The sequence below is a fragment of the Trypanosoma melophagium genome (genome assembly GCF_022059095.1).
Source record: "Trypanosoma melophagium isolate St. Kilda chromosome Unknown ctg3segment0, whole genome shotgun sequence".
In the NCBI taxonomy this organism is placed as follows: Eukaryota; Euglenozoa; class Kinetoplastea; order Trypanosomatida; family Trypanosomatidae; genus Trypanosoma; species Trypanosoma melophagium.
Window position 1 is genome coordinate 1022405 of NW_027125162.1, and position 21804 is coordinate 1044208.

Consider the following 21804-nt stretch of genomic DNA (forward strand, 5'->3'; position numbering starts at 1 on the left):
CACACAGTATTCAAGCATTACACAAGGAATAAATTGTTATACACACAAATCTCCATAACTCTCTGCGTCATTCTGTTTACTCGACAAACGTGCGCGCACGCTTTCTCCGAGAATTTCCATTGTCATGTCTCTAAATTTGTACTTGAAAGGCCTAAGATCGAGAGAAGAAGAAAGGGAGAGAAAGAACTGAAGATCCGGTGTGACGGACAGGTTCCTTCGTACTTCAAAACAAATGCGGCACATCCTCCGCGGGGCGTCGTTGATGTTTCTTTTTGTTGTGAAATTTTACTGTGGACTAAGATTAGTCATTTTAGACAGTTCCCCGTAGTGATTCGTGGCAGCATGGCGCCACCTAGTAGCCTTCGTCTGTAGAAGCAGTGTCGTCAAACAGTGGGCAGTACGTTTGCGACAGACTAGGCATACCTCTGGGCAAAGTCGTTGCATCAAAGTGCCCCATTCGTACGACAGTGCTGTTTCTCTTATCATTTCCCTCTTGATCGTTTGATGTTCCTACCCCAAAGTGCCGCGATAAAGAATCCGCTGGATTCATTTCGCCCTTCAGGTAGTAAAAGATAACCTCAATGTCGTAATCGTACCAGAGATTGTAGGTGGTCTCGAAGAGCTTGTTTAACGAGAAGCCCCTACCAATGCCGCCAAAGCCGTTCAGGCGTTTCTGTGCAGCCGCAATCGCGTAGTGATCCGTCACCACCGCGATGCGCATACCAGGTCTCAGCGTTCCCTCCTTGTGCAATAACAAAAGCAAAGCCTGAACTGCCCTCGGTTCCGCGTGAGCCGAATGCCGTGCCCTGAAGAGGCCGGTAGCGTTGTGTACCGGGATAGAGGCACGTAGTCCACGGATGTCGCGTAGTGCGCGATCCTCCGGGTCTTCCACAAACACGTCCTCGTTTTCTTCGTCTTCCTCTTCTTCATCTTCAACGCCATAGGCGCCATCGTACAAACGGTCGTGGTTGCCTCCGTCGTCTCCACCTGTTGGTTGTCCCTTGTAAAAAGGAAGCTGGTGGTGGGTGACAAAGCGCTGCTGGAACGTGGTGACTTCGCCCGTGAACTGAAAGTGCACCACGGCTCCCCATCCTTCGCGGGAGGCATCCGTATAGGCAACGATATCGTACGAGCCGTCGTTGTAATCAACATGCCGTGGTGGGTCAATGCGCCACCATTGGTTCTTGATCAGTTCATTCGAGATGCGGCTCAATTCATCGGTCACCTTCGGATGAATGTACGGCACCGGTGCGTCCCAGTCCGCACCACCGGAGACCTGTCGGTAGAAATATCTGTAGGTCCGCAAGAGTCGAAACATCTTTGCCGGGTTCAGGCGCGTCGTGTGAATCGCATAACACACCAAGGACACCACAGAAACGAACGTCCGTATGGAGTGCTGCCGGTCTGGTGCCGAACTCAGCATCAACTTCGCGACCGTCTTGACTGAGTTTCGTACCACCCTCTCGGTTCCCTTCCACACGTACTCTTCGCCAAGAAATACGTTGTTCTGCTCAGCGAGACGTAATAATTCCTCCTCCGTATACTGAAGTATTTCCTCGCGGTCCGGCGGGGTCAGCAGGTTTGCAGCACGAATGCGCAGCAACACCTGCCGTACCGCGCTCACAAACTCCTCCTCCTGGCCCTCCTTGGCCGCAATCAAAATATTATCAATCATCGTATGCATAATGACGGGGTATCAATGTCGACAAGCACCCACGTGGTCGCCTGGCCCACTGCCACGCTCCACCGCGCGCCGTTGGGCAGCGTGCACAAACGGTAGTAACTGCCACCACACCGGAACACAAACTTGTTGCGCAGTGCCGCTGGAAGTGGGATCGCATCGTAGAATGCCTCAAAGTCAAGTTGCAACATGTACTTGGCATAACGCAGTGATTGCCGTCTCCCAAGCCGCGTCGGGTAGTTTACTTGTGGCATGTCCGCCTTGGCCATGACAGCGTTTAGGTGAGGTTCCGTGATGAGTCGTCTGCGTCCCTTCATCTCCGGGACGGTGAACACATTGACACCGTAGTAGCCCGTCGGGATCATGCCAGTGCGGTTGTCGAAATGAGCGATCGGCTGGCCGTGTTCGTCACGGCACAGTTCGAACTTGCCCATGCTCACGGCTTTCTGGAGGTCCTCCTTCGTCATCTTGGTCGTCTTGATGGTGCGTGAGTTCTGCACGAGGTGCGGTATAGGGTATGGGCCAGGCGAGGCATCAACCGTGATGTAGCGGTATGCTTCTTCTAGAAACGCTTTCGTGTGTGGGCGGGCGGTCGCCATCTGCCGCACCGCCTCCGTGTCGAGTGGAGTGGTATGCTTGAGGTGCAGGGGCCACTCCTTTACATTGTCACCCGCGACGTCTACAGCTACGTCGCTTGCGTCTGGTGCTTGCTGTTGCCGTTTGAGATCCAGCATCAGCCGGTACACGTCACGGTCGCAAATACCCAGGTCTGCTGCCTTGGGTGCCTTCACTCCGAGGTATTTGGCGCTGACAAGAGGTGGTGCTCCTCGACGTTGGCCTGTGTTTGCGCGACGTCCATAGTTGTCTGCTGGCCACGTCCGAGATAGATGTTGAGCGTCGAGTCCTGGGTGTGGCCCGTCATGCGCCGCAGCTCCTCCATTGTCATGCCCAGCTTGGCGCAGTACCTGATCGCGCCCTTGCGCACTGACGGCAGTGCCATTGTCGGATCGATGGACTTGAGTACGTTGGACACCATCCTGCGCACCATGCTGGGGCCTTCGCTTGTGAAGAGCCGAGACCCCTTCTTCTTGATTCCGTTCAGGTGCTTGAACGGAATGGGCGCTTCGTCCTCGGCGAGCGTGGACGTCACCTCGTAGGGGGTCCGAAACTGGGACGCCTTGCCGCGGGCCATCCACACCAGAACTGGGTGGCGCTGTGGGGCGCCCTCGGCGTTCGACACCACGCGCAGCTGCGGTAGCGGATTCCTGTTTTTTCTGTTGTTGTTGTTGTTGTCGCCGTCGTCGCTGGTCGGCAGCCGCAGAAATAGCTTTACATCTTGCTTCAGTAGGGTAGTGATATCGCCCGCTCGGGCCGCGCAGTTCCACATAAGGGCGAGGAAAAGTGCCGCCAGCGGGGAGAGGTGACTTTGTCGCAAGAGCATCGCCCTCGCTTTGCGGTAGTTCTTGGCGGAGAGTGGTGTCAGCGCCTTGGTGGGCCGCATCTGCTTGAACCGACGCACGCAGGCCACCGCCGACCGCCATTCCACGTCGTTGCCTAGGTTGATACCCTCCCTCACGTTTGTGTAAAGGGGGAGATCCTGCAGGGCACCAGCAATCTGCGCCATGCTGCTGTTTATCGTCGACCACGTAGCGTGACCGTCCTTGTACAACCGAAACACAAATTCCAGTATCGCCGAGGCGAGGCTATGGTACCGCAGGAGATCGTCCGGCATTGCCTGCAGGTCGCGCAGCCAGTTTAAGTGGCGCTGGCGCGTCTGTTGCGTCTTGCTCCTCCATGTCACCTCGTGGATGTGTTTTGGCTTCTCTGGAAAGATTATCCATTTTCTTGGGCAGAGCGGGCTCTTTCCGAGACACGCCCTGCCCGGCACGTTTAAACAAGGGACCGTGACGCTACGGAGCACTTGCCCCGGCATGTCACACAGTGCCTGGTCGATCTCGTCCGCGTTGCTGTCGTTCAGGCGGCGTTGGTGCGGGAATATCCGGCGTTCGTCGCCGTTTTTCTCTCCCGCGTCGTCTTGCACCTCCGTCGTCGACTCCTTCGTAGCGATATCATCGGCATCGATCCCATCGGCTTTATGATATCTTGCCTCAACGTCCTCAGCGTCCAAGTCTGGCCCAATGTGTCGTCGAGTCGCCACCTTTTTCTTGTTCGTTTTCTTGTGCTTCTTCGCCGGCTGGTTGTCGACAGCCATGCTGCTCTGCTGCTTACTTGCCGTCCGCTTGGCGGTTCGCCCGGACTCCATGTCCGCCAACGCCCCGTAGGTGCGCCAGCGTGAGGGAAGATAGATGCCCCATAACGCCTGCGACGCATCCTCTGTCAGCGAGAATTCCCACGATCCGTCTGTCTCAGAGGAGGCGGTCTCCTCGTCCGCGTTCGGTGTCTTCTTCTTCTTTGTGCCCTTATTCTTTTCGGGGTAGTGGCGGCATAGGGCTGCGCCCAGGCGGAAGGCGTAGTTGGTCTGGTTGAACTGCAGCGTGTTGGGCATGCCAAGCCCCTCCTGCCCGCGGACGTAGAGCGCTGCCAGCGAGTTGCGAGCCTCCTTCGTCTCGAGCAGGTGCGGCGTCGACGGCACCAGAATTAACCCGTGGGCTCTCAGATTGCCGTCCGTCTTGTTTGAGCGCTTCTGCTGGGCCCGTGGACGATCGTCGTTGAACTGAAGGGAAAAATAGGGCAGCTGTAATGCGCTAAAGACGGTAGATAGGTCAAACTCGGTCAAATTCTCCAAATGGTGTTTGGTGCGAAAATTGGTGATCGACTGGGGTCTTAGCTCCTTATCATCGCCCTTGCCAACCGAGATGAGCGCGAGGCCGGACAGAATGTAAGTAACCTTGCGACGCTGATTCACTTCCCAGTTGAGTTGCGCGCGAAGCAGCGCGCGACGTGCCTGGCACGCAATCGACCGCCGCTTGGGTTCAGCGGGAAACTTGGTTTCCGCTCTTACTGTCTCCACAACTCCCAGTTCTGTCACGTCTTCCTCTTCTCCTTCTCGCGATGACCCTTCAACCTCACCCTGGGGTTGGGACCACTCCATGGGCTCCATCGTCTCCTCGTCCGCAGTGGTCAATCGCACCGCGCTGTCATCCGCTTCCTCCTCGTTTACATTGGTCCCTCTTAGACGTCGTTGCTGTGATGGTGGTGAGGCGCTTGCCCCTCCGTAAAGTAACGTTCCCTCATCGCGATGTCGCGTTGGGTTCTTCTTCAACTGATGCGTTTGTCGCTGTTGATGTTGCTGTTGCAGCCACTTATTCATGGTGGCGTGAAAAATGAGTTGACGTTCGTCGTCAGCTTGTAGCTCAAGAAGACATTTGAGTCTCGACAAGAAAAACGCGCGTGTCGGCGGCTTCTCGCGGTGGCGCAACGCTGCGTCGAATAAACGTCTGACCATCTTGGTCAGACCTGGCTTAATGCGGACATTCACGTTAGCCGCAAACGCAAAAAAACATATGGACATGAAAATGCCACAATCTTCGCTGAAACGCACTTGTCGTGGGGTTGGGACAAATTCGACCGTGATGCTGTCATCGAACGGTCTGAAGGCACGCCGTACGTCCCGCTCCACTGGCGGTGACGGTGCCGAGTCGTAAACACGGAGCACGTACTTTTGACGTTGTTGACTTCCCAGTTGCTTACTGTGTATGTTGTTTGATGTTGCTGTTATGGAGGATAATGAAAATACCCCCGCGATCCAATGGGATCGTGTAAAGAGCGGGATGTAGATCAATCCGGTAGTGTTTTGGCTGCATTGCTTGTCACTTACAGCTTCTCCTCCTCCGTCGTGGCGCCCCTCGCCTCTTGTTGCACCTGCCACCCTCTTCTTTTGCATTGCCGTCATGTCTGCCATACGTTTCAGGACTTGAATCGAGCAGTCATCGATTTCGCCCACTTTCATGCATGGAAGGGCAGACTTGGGAGGCATGCACAACCCGTAGATGAGGTCGAGGTCAGAGTTCGTGGTTTTTCCCTTAACCATGGTGCCGCCACTCAATACTACGCTCTTGAGTGGCGAGCACCGCTTCAGTTTTTTGTGCACTTCATTGTCTCGTGTGTGTTGTACATTTCTTCGCCGTGGTCTTCAGCCTCGCCACCGCACATTGGGTAGTCCTTGGTAACGCCGGCCGCCCCAACGTGGTGCCAGGGTCCAGCACTTCGTATTGCCGGAGGAAGCCAAGAGTCAGCGATGTTTTTCTTCTGGAAAACTCGCTGGCTCTTAAACTACGGCGTCGCACAGCACCGGGACCAGCCGCGTCGTGCTGGGGCAGAACTGAATCCAAGAAGGTCCTGGGGCACTTGTCGACGTGCTGTCAGCAGTATCACCTGTACCAAGTTACTGCTGAGCGGTGATGTGGAGGAAAATCCCGGCCCTTCCCTGCGAGGTATGCGGTGGAACTCAGCTGGACTTACCCAGGCCAAGAGGCTTGCTCTCCACAAAACCCTTGTTGAGGAAAACTTGTCATTCTGCCTTCTAAGCGAGACGAAAATGTCTTGTGCGGAAGCGTCGAGTTTCACAATCGCTGGTGATCATCATGGGGTGTCCCGCCCCTCTAAAGGTGGCGGCGTTTCGATTCTGGTTCGTGAAGACCTGCCGGTGGAAGTAGGATCGTCTGTTTTGGCGAGCATTGAGTATACTCATGCAACGATCCACTTGACAGAAGGGCTGGCGCTCTCAGTGACGTCAGCATACTTCCCTCCAGGGAGATCATTTACAGCATCGCAACTGGACACGCTCTCGACGACCAGCGGACCCCACCCCATTGGTGCAGATGCTGAAACGCATGCGTTGGCCTGGGGTCGCGCGATCCCACCTGATACACGTGGCGATGTACTGGCGCAATGGTGCCTAGATAACGATTACGTCATACAGAACAATGGAGAAAGCACCCGCCCCACTACACGTCACGGTCCGTCCGCGCCGGACGTGACAATATCCCGAGAGTGTCGCATACAGTCTTGGACAGCCAAGTTCTCTCCGGATAGTGACCATTATATCATCCTCTTCGACTTGGTAGTAGATGATGATGAACCACTGCGGTTCCCTCGCCCCCGTGCCCCACTCTATGCATGGAAGAAGGCGAAACGGTCTCGTTTTGGACAAATGTCAAATGCTCAGTGCCGAAAACTACCAACACAGAAGATGAGCGTTCACAAACGAGAACGTTTACTCGCCTCCGCGATCCGCATCGCAACAGCTGCAGCGGTCCCCCGCGGAGGACGAGACTCTGCCCCTTTTGGACTCCAGAACTCAGTGAGATTGAGTCGGAGATCCACCAATGCAAAGCCTCTGTCTATAGAGACAGGTTGGCAGTACGCCGCAGAGAGATGCTGAGACAAGCCTCCCATAAAAGATGGAAAGCCCTCTGCGGCAAGATGGCCGTAGCAGACGGCTGCCGTTGGAACATTGTAAAGAGGATTTACGCCCCACGCCCACTGAGCACCCCGGCGATAAAGATTAACAACACGGTGCTCACGGAAAATCAGAAGGCCAAGCACTTTATCCGTTTTTACTCCGCACGAGCCAGACGGCACCCACACTCCCACCCTCCGCCACCCATCCCAGTTGTCGACGAGGAATTTGCACCCATTACAGAAGCGGAACTGGAACAGGCCCAGCGCCTTCTCCCGAAAGGAACGGCGGCTGGTCCGGATGGGATTTACAGCGAGGCTCTCCAACATTTGGGACCCAGAGCGAAAGCAGAAACCCTTTCACTTTTCAATGAAAGCCTCCGCACTGGTATTGTCCCAGCTGCTTGGAAAGTAGGTGTTATTGCGCCCCTCCCCAAACCAGGGAAGAAGGCAACAGACCTAGACTCGTCTAGACCACTCACATTAACTAGCTGTATTTCCAAACTAATGGAAAGGATTGTAGCAGCCCGCATTCGGGATGTTATTGAATCCAAGCTGACCCCACAACAATCCGGGTTCAGGCCTGGCCACTCCACACTAGACCAATTACTACACCTGCGCGCAGCCCTCAAAGAGAGCTTCGTACGACTCGCGCAAAGGGGCCGTATTCGTTGATTACGCCAAGGCCTTCAATACTGTAGATCACGACCGAATTGTTAGTGCGATGCGAGGGATGGAGCTCCCACCCCACATCATCCGATGGCCAGCCCCATTTTTAAAAGGACGTCAGGCTAAAGTACGAGTCCAAGGAAAATCCTCACCACTAATGCTATTCCACCTCGGCGTACCACAAGGAACGGTTCTAGGCCCGCTTATGTTCATTATAGTAATGAACACTCTAAGCAGACGATTATCTCAAGTTCCTCTTCTGTACCACGGCTTTTTTGCTGATGATCCCACGCTAGCAGAACGAGATGGGAACAGAGACGTCATCAACATTGAGCTACAAAGCGGAATAAATGTGGTTGATGGATGGTCCAAGAGCTACTTCATGGAAGTAAATGCAGACAAGACGAAATACACCCTCTTTGGATCATTGGACCCAAACCCCCTCTCCCTTGAACTACGCGGCACCCCTGTCGGCCTAGAGAAAGCTCCAAAACTTCTCGGAATTACATTCCAACACCATCGCGGGGGGTCCTCCCATGTAATACAGACGAGGCAACGCATGAATTTTTGTTTGTTGCAGCTCGCTGCAATCTCCTCCACCGCATGGGGCCCAAAACGGGATGTTTTGCGCGCTTTCTATCTGGCCCTAGTTCAAGCCCAGACAATATATGGATTTGAGGTCTGGTACTGGGATGCTTCACCCACACGCCGCCAACAATTAGCAGCAGGCCAAAACAAAGCTTTTCGAACCATAGCAGGAATCCCATTTGGATGTCGCTCCGACGACGCACTACGAGAAGCCCGTCTTCTACCACTAGAAACGACAGCCATGATACGGAGCCTCAAACACTTCTTACTATGCCAGAAAAGAGGTGGATCCCTGAAGGAAAGCGCTGATCAGGTTTACCACTTGAACCGCCCAGTCCGAAAATTCTATGTGCGCATAATGAAGGCATACCCAACGCTCCGTATAGAGCCACGCGAGTTGCCACTATTAACACCGACACTGCGTTTCGGTAAGCGCGCTCGCTTCTTCACATCAATGGATAACGTCTCCGCTGAAAACTCTGAAGAACACAAAAAGGAAGCATCTGAGCGTTGGATAGCCCGACATTTCCGCCGCATGGGAGAAACATCACCACCCCGTACACATTATGAAATTTGGACTGGTGGCTCGGTATTCCTGGGTGTTAAATCTGGGGCAGCGGCGATGATTTACAAGGATGGTGAACTGCTCAGCACCACGCAAAGAGGAGCCGGCCCCCTAGCCTGCAGCTACACGGCTGAAACCATAGCACTATATGAAGGATTGCGGAAACTACTCACGATATTACTGGCAGAAAACCCAACACCCTGCAGAGTTTCCGTATTCTCAGATTCGCTGTCTCTACTGAAAGCGCTCCAGGCTGGCCCCCTAACTGTTACGGATCCTATGCTCCGTAAACTATGGAACCTGATCCTCCAAGTGCAACGTCGCAAAGCCCGCATTAGACTGCAATTTATTTTCGGCCATTGCGGAGTAGAGAAGAACGAAAAATGTGACGCTGAGGCCAAAAAAGCTGCGGGGCATACCCAGAGGGATGATGCCTGGATTCCCGATGTTATTGCCTACGCCAAACGCATACTCAAGGGGGAGGACACACCTCGTCCTTCTCATAGATGGCAAATCACAGGAAACTGGAACTCCACCAAAGACAACCCAGAACTAACACGAGAAGAAGAAACAGCACTTGCAAGATTCCGCAAAGGAGTCTCGCATCGATATGGGTGGTTGCTGAGAAAAATCCAACCCCATATCCCCCTGGTTGTCGATGGTGGAACCCCCAAGAGGCAAACGACTCAGCCCCACCAAAGCCGCAAGCAACGCAGAGACACCACCCCATGAGCAAAGCATCCGAGCCAGCAGCATGCACAGAGTGCGAAGCACAATACTCATGCAGGAACACCGCGGCGCTTCACACGGTTAACGGGCATGGGTTTAAGAAGGCCGATGCGCTTTGAAAACTCAAGTTTCCCCATGCACCACCTCCGCCGGACATACCGCCTGAGCCACCGCCGCCCAGACCAACATCTCCGGTAAATACGTTACCTCGCCAATCAGCACATGCAGTGAAAAAACATCCCTTTGCATGCAATTTATGTCACCGAACCTTCCCCCAGAAAAACGGATCAACTCGCCACCTCAGGTAAATGCACGCTGTTACATGCCCTCCCGCTGAAAGAAAGCGCCCAAGAGCAGATGAACCAATAACAGAGGGATCGGCATTTCCATGTGACAAATGTGAAATGATAGCGCGCTCTAAAACAGGCCTCAAAGCCCACATTCGAGCACGCCATCCTGAGGACCCCAGCAAAGACGCACCCGGCACGCAGTTAATCCCACAGCCAGCATCGCTGCGCTGTGAATTTTGCCTAAGGGATTTCGGTAACATAGGAGCTCTATCGTGCCATAAAAAGCAAAAACACCCACCTGGAACTCCGATATTGCCGAATAAGATAAAGGTAACGTTTCCCAGAAACAAGAAACGTCAGCGAGACTCGTTGCCACCGGAACGTGAGGACCGCGGCAAGGTTCAGTGCGGTATGTGTGTAAGAAGTTCTACGCCAACATGCCTTCACTCGCCATTCAATGCAGAAATTTTCACCATGGCGAAGGCATGCCTGCCAAAGGAAAACCAAATCCTCCCGAAGCAAGGGCGAGAACATAAGAGACCTTGCGACCCTGATTTGCCCCACAGGCAACAGACAATGCATGAGCAAATCAGGCCTCACACAACACCGCATGCCTCAACACGGGCATCAGCGTATTCGCGCGCATACTAGCCAACGCACCGGCTGCGAAGAAACAGCGCTGTATCTCTTGAGTTGCCCCGCCCTTCGTCCATTGCGAATGCAGTATGCTATAACAGATATCCCTCTCCAGAAACTGTGCTTTTCTAAACAGTTAGCCCAGTTCCTTCTGGCAGTGGAGCGGAACTATGCGATACCGCAGACTTCGCGGTCCAGAACCCCTACGCCTCCTTCCTCCAACCCTCTAAGGCCCCTACACCCCTCTAAGGCCAGCGACGAGCTCGATTATGGAATCCCTGACAGGATTAGTCTCAAGAGGCACTTGTCGCGATCCCCAACAAGCAACAAAAAACAGAGAAGATCATTTGGGCCCAATCATTAACTAAAGAGCCAAAAATAACAAAAATTAATAACAAAAGGAAAGTGGCCGACGGGCTCTGGGAAAGGATGGTGGGAGTAGAGAATCTCTCGTAGACTGTTTACTGCGCATAGATTGGTTATAAAAACTAAAATAAAACAAAACTTGAAAATAACAAAACCCAAACAATAAAAACCCAAAATAACAAAATAAATATTAGAACAGCTTGAGGAACCCACAAAACGAAGGGATTTTTCTCTCAAACACCGCTCTTCATAGACAGCAACCTTGGTGCTCTACGGCGAGAAGCTGATAGCCACACCGTTGGGTAAAACCCATAAAGACACGAAGAAAAAAAAAAAACATTGGGTAGTTATAACCACCCCCGCGTCCAACACGGCGCTCTTCGCGTTGGCCATCGCCAGCAAAGCGACCGCGGCAGTTGTTTCCGTTGCTTCTTCCAGCTCCTCTACCCCCCCCCCCCCCCCATTGTTAGCAGCAGCAGCCCGTGCGCTTTTCAACTCGGTGCGTAGCTTTTGGATCCCGTTGCAAAATTCGCCAAATCTATCCTTGACCGGTGCTCCGTCCCATTATCCTGCTTAGTTATTATTGCGATCGAATGCCGGTATGAAAGGCTCACCTTCGCAGAGGGCTCTGGTTGCATTTGGGGTGATCGTAGAGGGCGTATCTTCTCGAGTGCATGGTCCTCTTTATTTCTTTTTGGTTGGCTGGATTTGTTCTGGATGGGCCGCCACCTTCCAGCATTTTCTCACCCATCTCTGTCATTCGTTTTACTCCCATAGCATCCTCAATCAGGCAACGGTTCTGGGTGTCCATTTCCGTGCCTGGAAAAAGAGGGAACAGAAGCTTTCCGGAGGAGATGGCGGATGGCATGGGATCCTTCATAAGGTCATTGGCATCCCTCTGCACCGCCCAATTGCACATCGTGAGGCGGTCATCGGGGACCATGTTTAGGAGCATGTCGGCTAGCACAAGATGCGGGTAGCTTGATCCGCTGTACAAGAGCATCATCAGAATGAAAGCCACATCTTGTGAAATTGGCATGTTCGACTTTATCCTTTCTTCGAACGTCTTCCTTAAATTTGTAGGTGTTTCTGGTTTTTCCGCACGGATGTACAACTCGTCGAACCTCTGAGTCTTCTCATCCGCTTGTTGCCTCCACGGCTTTAGTTTATATACGCTGTCCATTCACAATGTGGCGAGCTTTGCTTCATGGACACGGGTCGAGTCAGCAAGTTGCTGTATGACGCTCTTCTCAGTATTCGGCATCGGCACACGAAAAGAAAACGATGACGATTGACTAGAACAGCCGAAGAAAACCCCTAGACTATCAGTTTGTGTAAAAATACAGAGAAAAAACATCAGAGTAAAAGATAGACAATAGTGTTGCAGCAATCTAAATAAAATTCTATATGCGCTTACACCAAAGGTCTTGTAAATTAAATAAATCAATAATAGCAGCTTTTACCCGCTACATATTTCCACCTCAAACGACACCACTCCTAACTCAAAACAATTTCCCTCTGAAACTTTTGTTCTCAGGAGGCATGCTCGTGGGAAAGCCCACCGGCGACACGCTTGTACTCTTCGCACGCTTTAAGCAAGGGTTCTGCAAACTTCTCCACTAACAAGAGCCCTTGCCCCCACGCCATTGGCATACACACACCCTTTGCGATGGCGTTATGCTGCTTTCCTATGTTTTTCTCGAATGGTACATCTTGGCAGCACCGTAACAAAAGCGAGCGTCGTCGGCGAGGAAAGTGGTTCCCCTGCTTGCTAGTTTGCTGCGCTTTGAGAATGGCCAGACTAAAGTAGGGGGTAAAGTGGGCTGCCGGAGTGGAACGGGTGCGGCGTTGCGTGAAGGGATCGCTTGGTTTAGCGGCTCTTCTTTATTTTGGATGCTGCAGTTATTGAGGTTATTGTAGCATGACCCGTTGTATGTTGTCAAAAGCACTTCGTATGTCCTTTCCCAAATGGGCCGGCCGTTGCCGCGCCTAAAACGAAGGGGTCTTGTTTGGCGCGCGTTTTGAAGTAAAGATTATGTGGCCATTGCAAAAAAAAGAAACCAGCCCTATTTTTAAAAACATATAGCCGAGACAAAGCGCACCCTTATCACTAGCAGATCTTCAAGCGCCAATAAAACAGCAAAAAAGAAATTTCCAACGGTACGGCATTCATGCGAGACAAGGGCTTGGATGCATTTCTTGTATCTTGGGAAGGTCCCAAGAAAGTAATAACAACCTCAAACGGCAATTTGCCCGTTTTTTGTGTTCTTCGCCCCGTGGTTTTTGCCCAAATGGTGCTGTCACGAAGGTCCGTTTGCACGAATTTTTTATTTTTATTTTTATTTTTTTGGTTTTTTATAATATCGCTATGCGCTTGAAGTGCGTAGGGCAAAGGGATTCTGAAGAATCTCGGTGGTGGGAATTAAATTTTTATACGCCCCTCTGAGTTGCCCCAGCAGCTAAATCCAATTCCCAATACGGGAGGGCATAGTTGTTACCATATCTCTGGGGTCCTTGCCTCTCCCCAGCAGCATTCGCACAAAGGTGAAATATGTATGTAAAAGAAACCGCTGTTGATGGCTCGCTGGTGCGTGCCCCAGGGCCTTCTCGGATTAAAGTTTTGTCTCAGCATGACGCGGCTGTTCCCGGCACTGCGCAACGTTTTTAGCTTACGAGCCGGCAAACTCCCCAGAAGAGAAGAATGCTGGTTCATGGCTTTCCCCGAAAAAGTGCGAGGTAATGGACCTTGGCAACAACTCCCGGAGGCCAAACTTCACCAAGGAATAGTATTCCAAAGAACAAATGTATCAAAAATAAATTTTTGACCTGGGTCTTAGAGGAGACCACCTCCTTAAAAGAAAAAAAAAATAAATTGCGGCTGTTAAAGGAGGCCATCTCCCTCAAAATTTTCCCTGAGGGCTTTTGGTTTCCCTGAATAAATTCAGGTGCTCAACCCTGGCACCGCGACAAGGCAGCATCTCGTCACAAAGGCGGTTTGCCTGTAGAGACCGTTCTCCTGAATGACCCTACCCCTTCGCAAAGCTACCTTCATGGATGGGTTTTCGCCGCTTTGGGGTTGTTTAATTTGTTTTTGCGTGCCGCGGGTGTTAAGTTCCGGCTTGGTGGCTTTGCTCCTTCCGGGATGCCGGGGCCATGATCGCCATGCTCGCCGGTGGTTGTGGGCGATGGGTTTGGCGTCTATTGACGTCGCTTTTCTGGCCGAGGTGTGGGGAAAAATTGCCGTTTGGAACTTCTATAGGATTCCCCCGTCGGCTCGCTACCATCGATTTTGTACGGTCCGCCTTCTTTTTGCACCTCAGATAAGCATAGCTGTGGCAACGGCGGCGTTCGTACTCCAATGGTTGAATTAGTGTGGGTCCTTGCGCTAAGATTTTGGCTGCATCTTTTCCTTTTAGTGCCCAAAATTGGTGGATTGCTCTTGGAGTTGTTCGCTGCCACGGCTGGGAAACGTTTCGCGACGCCGAGGCGGTCGGCCAAAACAGGGGTCGCCCTACCGTGTGTCTCCGTTTCGCTCTTGGGGGACGTTCGGGGACCACCGAAGGGGTGGCACAACGATGCAGTGGAATCGCGCTTCGTTTGCCGGGCTGCTGATTCAAATAAGGAGAAGCGTGGGGAGGAAGTGTGGACAAACACGTGCTTTGGCCGCTTGGCTGCGTAAGGGGAATTTGTTTTCTATTTTTCTTTTCTTGCAGTAATCGGATAACGGATGAGTGCTTACGAGAATTTGTGAGAGGGATTTTCTTATTCGCAGAATGAATTTTTTTTTCCTTCTTTACCTTTCTGAGGTGCATTTCTCAAGAGAATTGACTTGTTTTTTTCTTGGTAATGAGAGTTAAAAGTTATTTTTGAGTAATTTTTTGTTTTTATGGTGGAGGGGATGAGCTTGGGGAGGGAATAGTCTAATATTACCCCTTATAAAAAGTATCATATTTTGTCTTCTTTATTTTTCTCTCTGGATATCGTTGAATAGTTTTTTTTCAAAAAAAAAAGATCACCCCATTTATCCCTCTTCATCAGACGCAATGAGGAGTTAAAGGGGGTTTCAGTACTTTTGCCTCGCCAGTATAAACGGTGGAAATGCAGTAGGAATTGTTTTCTTAAAGCTGGTGAAAACACAATGGGTGTTAAGGATATAGAGGGGAGATACCAACTATTTATCATCCATCTTTCTATCTTTTTTGGATGTAAGGTATAGATAATTCTTAAGGGATTCTTTTGGTAATGAAGCATGAATTAAACGAGTGTTTTGTTTTGTTTCTTTGAAGCGGTATTTTTCGTGAGATGTATCTGTATCATGGAGGTGTTCTTTTTTTTTGTTGCTGACTGTTAGTGTTATTTTAAGGTCAATTTGTACAGGGTTCTTGTTTTGATTACCAGATCAATGGCCATTGCTGCTTTCCATTCTATGAAAGTAAGTTACACACCCCTTTTTTTTCTTGATAATTTGGACGTTGCTAGTTTTATTCTTTTAAATAGTAGTAAAAAAAAAAAAAAAACACTCTCATGCCTTCTGCGGCAGGAGTTGAAGCAGGATTTTGCTTTGAATCCTTGGCAGAGGACAAGGAGACCTTGGTTGTGGTTAATGTTTGTGGCCATTCTTCCGTTGGAATGGCTTTGGCGAAGAACATGGAACCGGTTCCGGAGACTTATCTGGATGAGTACGGTCTTGATAATCTAATTATACCAATATCTGTTGGGCCACCACAAAAGTATGAAGGCAAAAAGTATAACTTTGTTATAGACGTAGCGATCCATCCTTCTTTAACTCAACGTTGTGTCAAGAGTCATCATCTTTTCGAGCATTTTGTTACAAGGCTAACAACGCTTGCGATTGATTGGATTCTACAAGAGTCTGGGATTAGATTAAATGCGCGTTACAGTAGGTTATTTCCTGATAGAAAGTATTTTGAAAATTCAAATGAAAATATTCGACGAATTTTTTCTGAGATTGCAAAAACCGTTGAAAAGGAAATAAAAAAAGAAGGGATACAAGAAAAAAACCATGAGGAATCCTTTTTGCCTCCAGAGTTACAATTGGATGATTCTAAAAACGTTACCAAGACGAAGCGTACACCGTTGGTAACGGAGATGCCGAAAAGCAGTGGTATTCGAAAGGGGTTCCTTAATAATGCTCAATTGTACGGAAGTAAAGGTAGTAGTGAGTGCAATTTACCACAACCAGATCCGTTGCTACACCTCCCTGAAAAACTGCGAAATAAGTGTCAGGTGATAGATACCCGTCAACTCAACAGCATGACCACGTCTACGGAGAGAAAAAGCTCTGCTTCAACGAGTAAAACCCCTGAAAATAAGGGATCTGAGATAACAATATCAGATGTATCAAAGGAGCATAGTCGTCAATGGACTGTTCTTTCTGTAAATTGCAGTGAAAAGGAGATAGTTGTGCGTCTATATCCTCCATCAGGTGTAACATCTATGAAAGACGTAAATTTAACAGTAACTTCAGATACGATAGAAGTTGATAACACGTTGGTACAGTTACCGAAATCTATAGCTATGGATGATGTGTCGGCAAAGTTTCTAAAGTCCTCGATGACGATGATAGTAACTTGTCCATTAGCTTAGCCTGTGAATGTTTTTCTTGTGAGAATAAAGTATTCGTATTGTTTAAATTTCTTTCGTTTATTGCTTAAAGTATATGGATATGTAATTCTATGGTACCATTTTCCTTAAGGAAAAAAACAATAATCTTTTAAATTCTTTAGAAAGACGAAATTTAAATAAATAGAGGATAATTAATTTTTCTTTTCAAATTTATTTCTCTCTTTTCGTTTTTATTTATTTTTATTAAATTATCTTGGAACAACAACAACAACAACAATAATAAAAAAGCGTTCTTTGATGGGTGTGGGTGCTAGTGTAGTGAAAGATTCCCTTCTGTAGATATTGAAGAAGGATGGATAAGCCTCATGAGGTCCCTTCCTTGACAGAAGGAAGGCGATTATTTGTAGTTCAGGGACAGAAATTCGAGGTGGGTAAATTTCACAAACTCACAAAGTTGGTTGGATCTGGTGCGTACGGATGTGTTTGCTCTGCTATAGATGAAAATAGTGGCGAACGGATAGCCATCAAAAAGGTACCTCGAGTATTTTCTGACATTAGGGAAGGAAAACGTATATTAAGGGAGATGGATATCTTAACGAGTCTCCATCACACCAACTTGATACGCTTACGAGAATTTATTCGTCCGAGTCAAAAAGAAAAATTTGACGATATCTACATGGTAATGGACTTGTACGATACAGATCTTCATCGAATTATTCGAAGTAGACAGAGTCTGACAAATGAACATTATCAGTACTTTATGATTCAAGCATTTCGAGGGCTATGTTATTTACACACTGCAAAGGTTATGCATAGAGATTTGAAGCCAAGTAACTTGCTAGTAAACGCTGATTGTGCCTTGGCTATTTGTGATTTTGGGCTCGCTCGAGATGATCAGTGGACGACATCTGCTGCTCTCACAGAATATGTCGTGACACGATGGTATCGCCCTCCTGAAGTATTGGGAATGGGATCTCATCAGTACACAAATGCTGTAGATGTTTGGAGCCTTGGTCTTATTTTTGCCGAATTGATGGTGGGTAAAACATTATTACCTGGATCTGATTATATTCGACAGTTAATTATGATTGTGCATTTACTTGGGACCCCAACTGTTGAGGATATGGAATTTCTTAGTGACGAAGCCAGAGATTTTCTTCTTTCTCAACCATATCAAATGGCTCGACCATTTACTGAACTTTTTCCAATGGCAACTCCTGAAGCGGCAGATTTGCTTTCGAAGCTTCTGGTGTTTCACCCTGCAAAGAGACTTATCGCAAAGGATGTGATGGAACATCCATACTTTGCGAGATTTAGAGATGCCAAAGAGGATGCTATGGCGAAGGAGCCTTACGTATGGCGACATAATGAGGAATTAACTCTGGAATCGCTTCGAGAGGAGATGTGGCGTATTATTCTAGCGCATTCACCCGAACCATAGGTAAGGTGTAAGGTGAGAGTATTCTGCTGCTAAAGACAACAAGAAATATATATGCATAACACCCCCCTCCCCCTTTAAACAACAACAAGAACAACAGCGAAAAAACAAAACGAAACCAAAAAACAAAAACAAAAAACAAAAACAAAGCAACAACAAATACACACAATAAATAATACGAACGTCAAACACTTAATTTATTTAATTTCGATTGAAGGCTCTTTGACATAATTTATTCAAGAACATGAATCTGCTTTTCATTATATTCTTCTTGGTTCTTCTAGGTTGAAATGAGAAATGGATCGCGATTAAAACGTCCCCGAGAGCCTGCTCCCAGTGAATGTTGCGGTAGTGGATGTGCAAGATGTGTTTGGGACGTATATTTTGACAACCTCGAAAAGTACGAACATAAATTACGGGAGCTAAGGGTACAGGGAATAGATATGGAGGAAAGTGATGAAGAAGAAGAACCTGAATCATTCACAGACGATGAGGATGACGATGACGCACCACCTGATTATATTGGCTCTGTGGTAGTAAAATATGTGGAAGGACCTAGTGGTCAATATCCAACTATAACTCCATTGAAAGCGGTCTCGAGAATACTTGATAGTTTTGCATCTATTCGTGATGTTTGTTTATTACTGAGTAGTAATTCTTTTAGAACTGGTGACAAAGTCACGGATGATGAACATGCTGTGCAAGTAATTGATGTTTTTTTGGATAAGATTAACAAATCTGAAAAAGGAACACGATCAGAAATACCCTCACCAGGTGATGTTGTGGAGATTTTTGTCCCCAATGATAGTGATGAGAGTGATTCCGGACGTTTTGGAGAGGTGGAAGAGCTATGCAGTAAATTAGGTATACATCCTGATCAATGGTGTGAAATTCACAAATCTCCATTTGTACCGGAAAATCACTTCCCTCCATGGCTTCCGCTATACTGCCGGATTCAGATTCGAACACTCTTTGCATACTTTGTCGATATTAGTAGCTGTAGCTACCTCCTCCGTCCAATATTTTTCCAGACAATGCTGCGTGCTGCATCTGTAAATAAAACTAATCAAATTTCCTCCACAACTGAAAATGAAAATATTGGTTCAATGAAGCTGTTAGAGGCATGCGCTTCAAATGAGACAGCGCCATTTATTTATAAAACCATTATGAATGGGGGTACTGCTCTTTGTTATCCAAGGTTGAATGACATGCTTAGCGTGTTTCCTTTTGCAAAAATTCCTATAGCGAGACTATTGGAAGTGAGTGGGCCGTTACGTCCAAGGAAGTTTAGCGTAGTTAACCATACATTATGCAATGATAATTCAGAGGAACAATTGCATTCTGTGCAGCTATGTCTTCGAAGAGTTGATTTCAACAGGATAGATCCTAACGATTCTTGTGGTGAAAAAAATGATCCAGCGCATGTTCTTGCGAGATTGTTACGAGATACTGCTTCTTCTCGGTATACTACCAATGCTAGAGAAAATCATTTTTTTAGAGGACATGTGTCATATCCTCTCTGTAATTTTCGATCACAATCACACACAGTTCCCATGTATGTAGGCACCAAATTATTTGGTACGAGTCAGTTTGCAGAGGGTTTGAAGGGAGCTTTGCTACCATTTACCTCTCAAACAACATTATTAAAGAAGCCATATCCATTATTAATACTTGTTGGTGCTGGTACAGGGATTGGACCAATGATGAGCGCTGTTCACGAGCTTTTACGTTACCGTTATAGCAATGCGTGGTCAGAACTGACGAAACCGAATTGTTGGGTGATCTATGGAGCAAGAAATTTTTCAGAGCTTCTCTTTCACCGAAAGCTGCAAGAAGCGCTAAAATCAAACGCTATTTCACGATATGATGTGGCATTATCACGTCAAAATGAAGAGGGGTATCACAAGTATGTTACTGACGTCTTGGAGTCTCATTCTGAAGAACTTCGTTCCGAGCTTCTGGAAAAAGGTGCACGACTATTTGCTTGTGGACCAGCAGCTGTTCTGAAATCTTTGCGTCAACGATTGATGCACCATATATTAGTCCCTAAAGGTAATGATGACGATGAGAGTGTGCGTGAACAGCGTGTGCTTCTATTGGAGAGAAAAGGCCAACTTGTGTTTGATATTTGGGGCACAGTGAACATATTTGAATAATAGAAATGATCAGAACCCTTGGATTATCGGGTCTCTTTTTTTCTTTTCTCTCTCTCTCCATATATATATATATATATATATATATATATATGTCCCTTTTCTGTTGCCATTCTCTGCAATAGTACTGAGAAAAGAGGAGGAAAAGAGTATAAGAGAGTGAACTATCTTTGGAGTAACTGATCCTGTTGTCAATTGCAAAGAGTATGGATTCTGTACCAGACATGAAAGTCACGTATAAGTTTGTGAGCGCTCCCAAACTTACATCAGAAAACAAATCAGATGTAAAGGAAAAGATCGTCTTTGAAAAGTTTTATCGTTATGCATTGACAAGTTTCTATGAAAATAAGTGCAAAACCTTTGTAATGAGATATTTGGTACAGTCCTTTGTACGGTTCAGTCCTTTAAAAAAAAGAATTTTCTCAACCCTTTCCTTGTTTGCCTCTGATGCAGAGAATTACGATGGGGTTGGATTCTAACCTGAATCCAATTGGGTTTACCGAAATGTTTAACACATCACTTGCTATTGCTGGTATAACTGGTAATGTTTTTACTGGTTGCCACCACGAATGTCTGTTTCTTCCAACTTATGTTGCCCTCCCCCCCAAACAAAAAAAAAACCTTTAGGGAGTACTGCAGGATAAAGAAAAGCAGCAGCAGCTGAAGGATTGGGAGATGTCATGGGAGCGGCATACTTGAATATTATTCTTGCGATATTCGTACCTGTACTTGTTAGTGTTGTGTTTCTTTTGGGGAAACAGAAGTAAGTTTTTAGTAAAATATAATAAGATAAACTCATAATCTGCAAGCTACTTTTACAAATGATTGTTAGTGTTTTTTCATTTTTATGTGTACAACTTCCAATATAAGTAATTCTTTCTTGTTTTCTTTTTTATGATGCTCTAATGGTGGCAAAAAAACAAAAAAAACAAAACAAGAAAGCGGAGAGGGGATAGTGACAAGGCACCCGTTTCTGTAACTACACCAAAGAAAAAAACACAGCCACAAACATAGGTAAATCTCTCTCTCTTTCTGTATATAATGCCCAGGGAATTTCTTTGTCCTGTTCCACATAATGGGATGCCCCAATTGATACCTCTGCGTGAGCGCTTAAAGAATTTTTACTTTGTTTTTTTCGGTCCGAATACCAACAGAGTTATTGTGGTTGCATCGCTATTTCTTTTGTTAATCAGTTTTTTTAGTACTGAGTGTGTAATGACGCTTTGGTACGACATTGCAGAGGGTTTGCTGACGTTTCTATTCGCCAGTGAGATTGGGTTGCGATTCGCCGTTATGCGAAACAGCTTTTGGGAGTCAGCATTTAATGTTTCAGAGGCTGTAGCATGCGTGATCTGCCTAACCATATTTTCTATTCTTCAATTCTCACGACAGCAAGCTTCATTGGCGGAGCACCGGGTGCTCATTATATTACGATACCTTGGACAGTTGCTGCGCATGGCAGGTCTTGTTGCATCTGAGAGCGCGAGTTTATTAGGCTCTGATGGTGGATTCCAGCTCTTTGCTGGAAATGGAGTAAAGATCCTTTCTGGTGATCCTAGAGATAGTTTCCGTGACGTACTTTAAGTGTTCACCTTATGTGGAAGTGAACAGGAAACACCAGTTTTTCTTATACAGCATAGGTCCCCTCTTTACTTCTTCCCTCCTTTTTTTTTACTTGTACTTGGTATTTTCTTTCTTGTTGAAGGCTGTGTTTGGTGGCTTTTTATTTTTGCAAGAGTTGC

General features: G+C 47.8%; 8 protein-coding genes across 8 annotated transcripts; 7 read left to right on the top strand and 1 right to left on the bottom strand.

Annotated features, from left to right (window-relative positions):
• Nucleotides 1–9901: 9901 nt before the first annotated feature.
• Nucleotides 9902–10883, top strand: LSM04_002256 (uncharacterized protein; the record flags this gene model as incomplete). Its single annotated transcript, XM_067337393.1, has 2 exons — nt 9902–10296; nt 10457–10883. The coding sequence occupies 2 exons, from the start codon at nt 9902–9904 to the stop codon at nt 10881–10883; spliced, it is 822 nt and encodes a 273-aa protein (XP_067189660.1).
• A 612-nt stretch (nt 10884–11495) lies between these two features.
• Nucleotides 11496–12149, bottom strand: LSM04_001444 (uncharacterized protein; the record flags this gene model as incomplete). The annotated part of the gene is made up of 2 exons (XM_067337394.1): nt 11496–12044; nt 12099–12149. 2 exons carry the CDS (start codon nt 12147–12149, stop codon nt 11496–11498), a joined length of 600 nt encoding a protein of 199 aa, XP_067189623.1.
• Nucleotides 12150–13935: 1786 nt separating this feature from the next.
• On the top strand, nt 13936–14497 carry LSM04_002053 (uncharacterized protein; the record flags this gene model as incomplete). The annotated part of the gene is made up of 2 exons (XM_067337396.1): nt 13936–14235; nt 14276–14497. The coding sequence occupies 2 exons, from the start codon at nt 13936–13938 to the stop codon at nt 14495–14497; spliced, it is 522 nt and encodes a 173-aa protein (XP_067189648.1).
• Nucleotides 14498–15409: 912 nt separating this feature from the next.
• LSM04_002536 (PIH1) lies at nt 15410–16492 on the top strand (the record flags this gene model as incomplete). The annotated part of the gene is made up of 1 exon (XM_067337397.1): nt 15410–16492. The coding sequence occupies one exon, from the start codon at nt 15410–15412 to the stop codon at nt 16490–16492; it is 1083 nt and encodes a 360-aa protein (XP_067189675.1).
• Nucleotides 16493–16823: 331 nt separating this feature from the next.
• On the top strand, nt 16824–17912 carry LSM04_008403 (Protein kinase domain; the record flags this gene model as incomplete). Its single annotated transcript, XM_067337398.1, has 1 exon — nt 16824–17912. The coding sequence occupies one exon, from the start codon at nt 16824–16826 to the stop codon at nt 17910–17912; it is 1089 nt and encodes a 362-aa protein (XP_067189959.1).
• Nucleotides 17913–18199: 287 nt separating this feature from the next.
• LSM04_004465 (Oxidoreductase-like) lies at nt 18200–20065 on the top strand (the record flags this gene model as incomplete). Its single annotated transcript, XM_067337399.1, has 1 exon — nt 18200–20065. One exon carries the CDS (start codon nt 18200–18202, stop codon nt 20063–20065), a length of 1866 nt encoding a protein of 621 aa, XP_067189779.1.
• Nucleotides 20066–20268: 203 nt separating this feature from the next.
• On the top strand, nt 20269–20541 carry LSM04_009098 (uncharacterized protein; the record flags this gene model as incomplete). The annotated part of the gene is made up of 1 exon (XM_067337400.1): nt 20269–20541. One exon carries the CDS (start codon nt 20269–20271, stop codon nt 20539–20541), a length of 273 nt encoding a protein of 90 aa, XP_067189982.1.
• Nucleotides 20542–21103: 562 nt separating this feature from the next.
• LSM04_007742 (uncharacterized protein) lies at nt 21104–21646 on the top strand (the record flags this gene model as incomplete). Its single annotated transcript, XM_067337401.1, has 1 exon — nt 21104–21646. The coding sequence occupies one exon, from the start codon at nt 21104–21106 to the stop codon at nt 21644–21646; it is 543 nt and encodes a 180-aa protein (XP_067189934.1).
• Nucleotides 21647–21804: the final 158 nt, after the last annotated feature.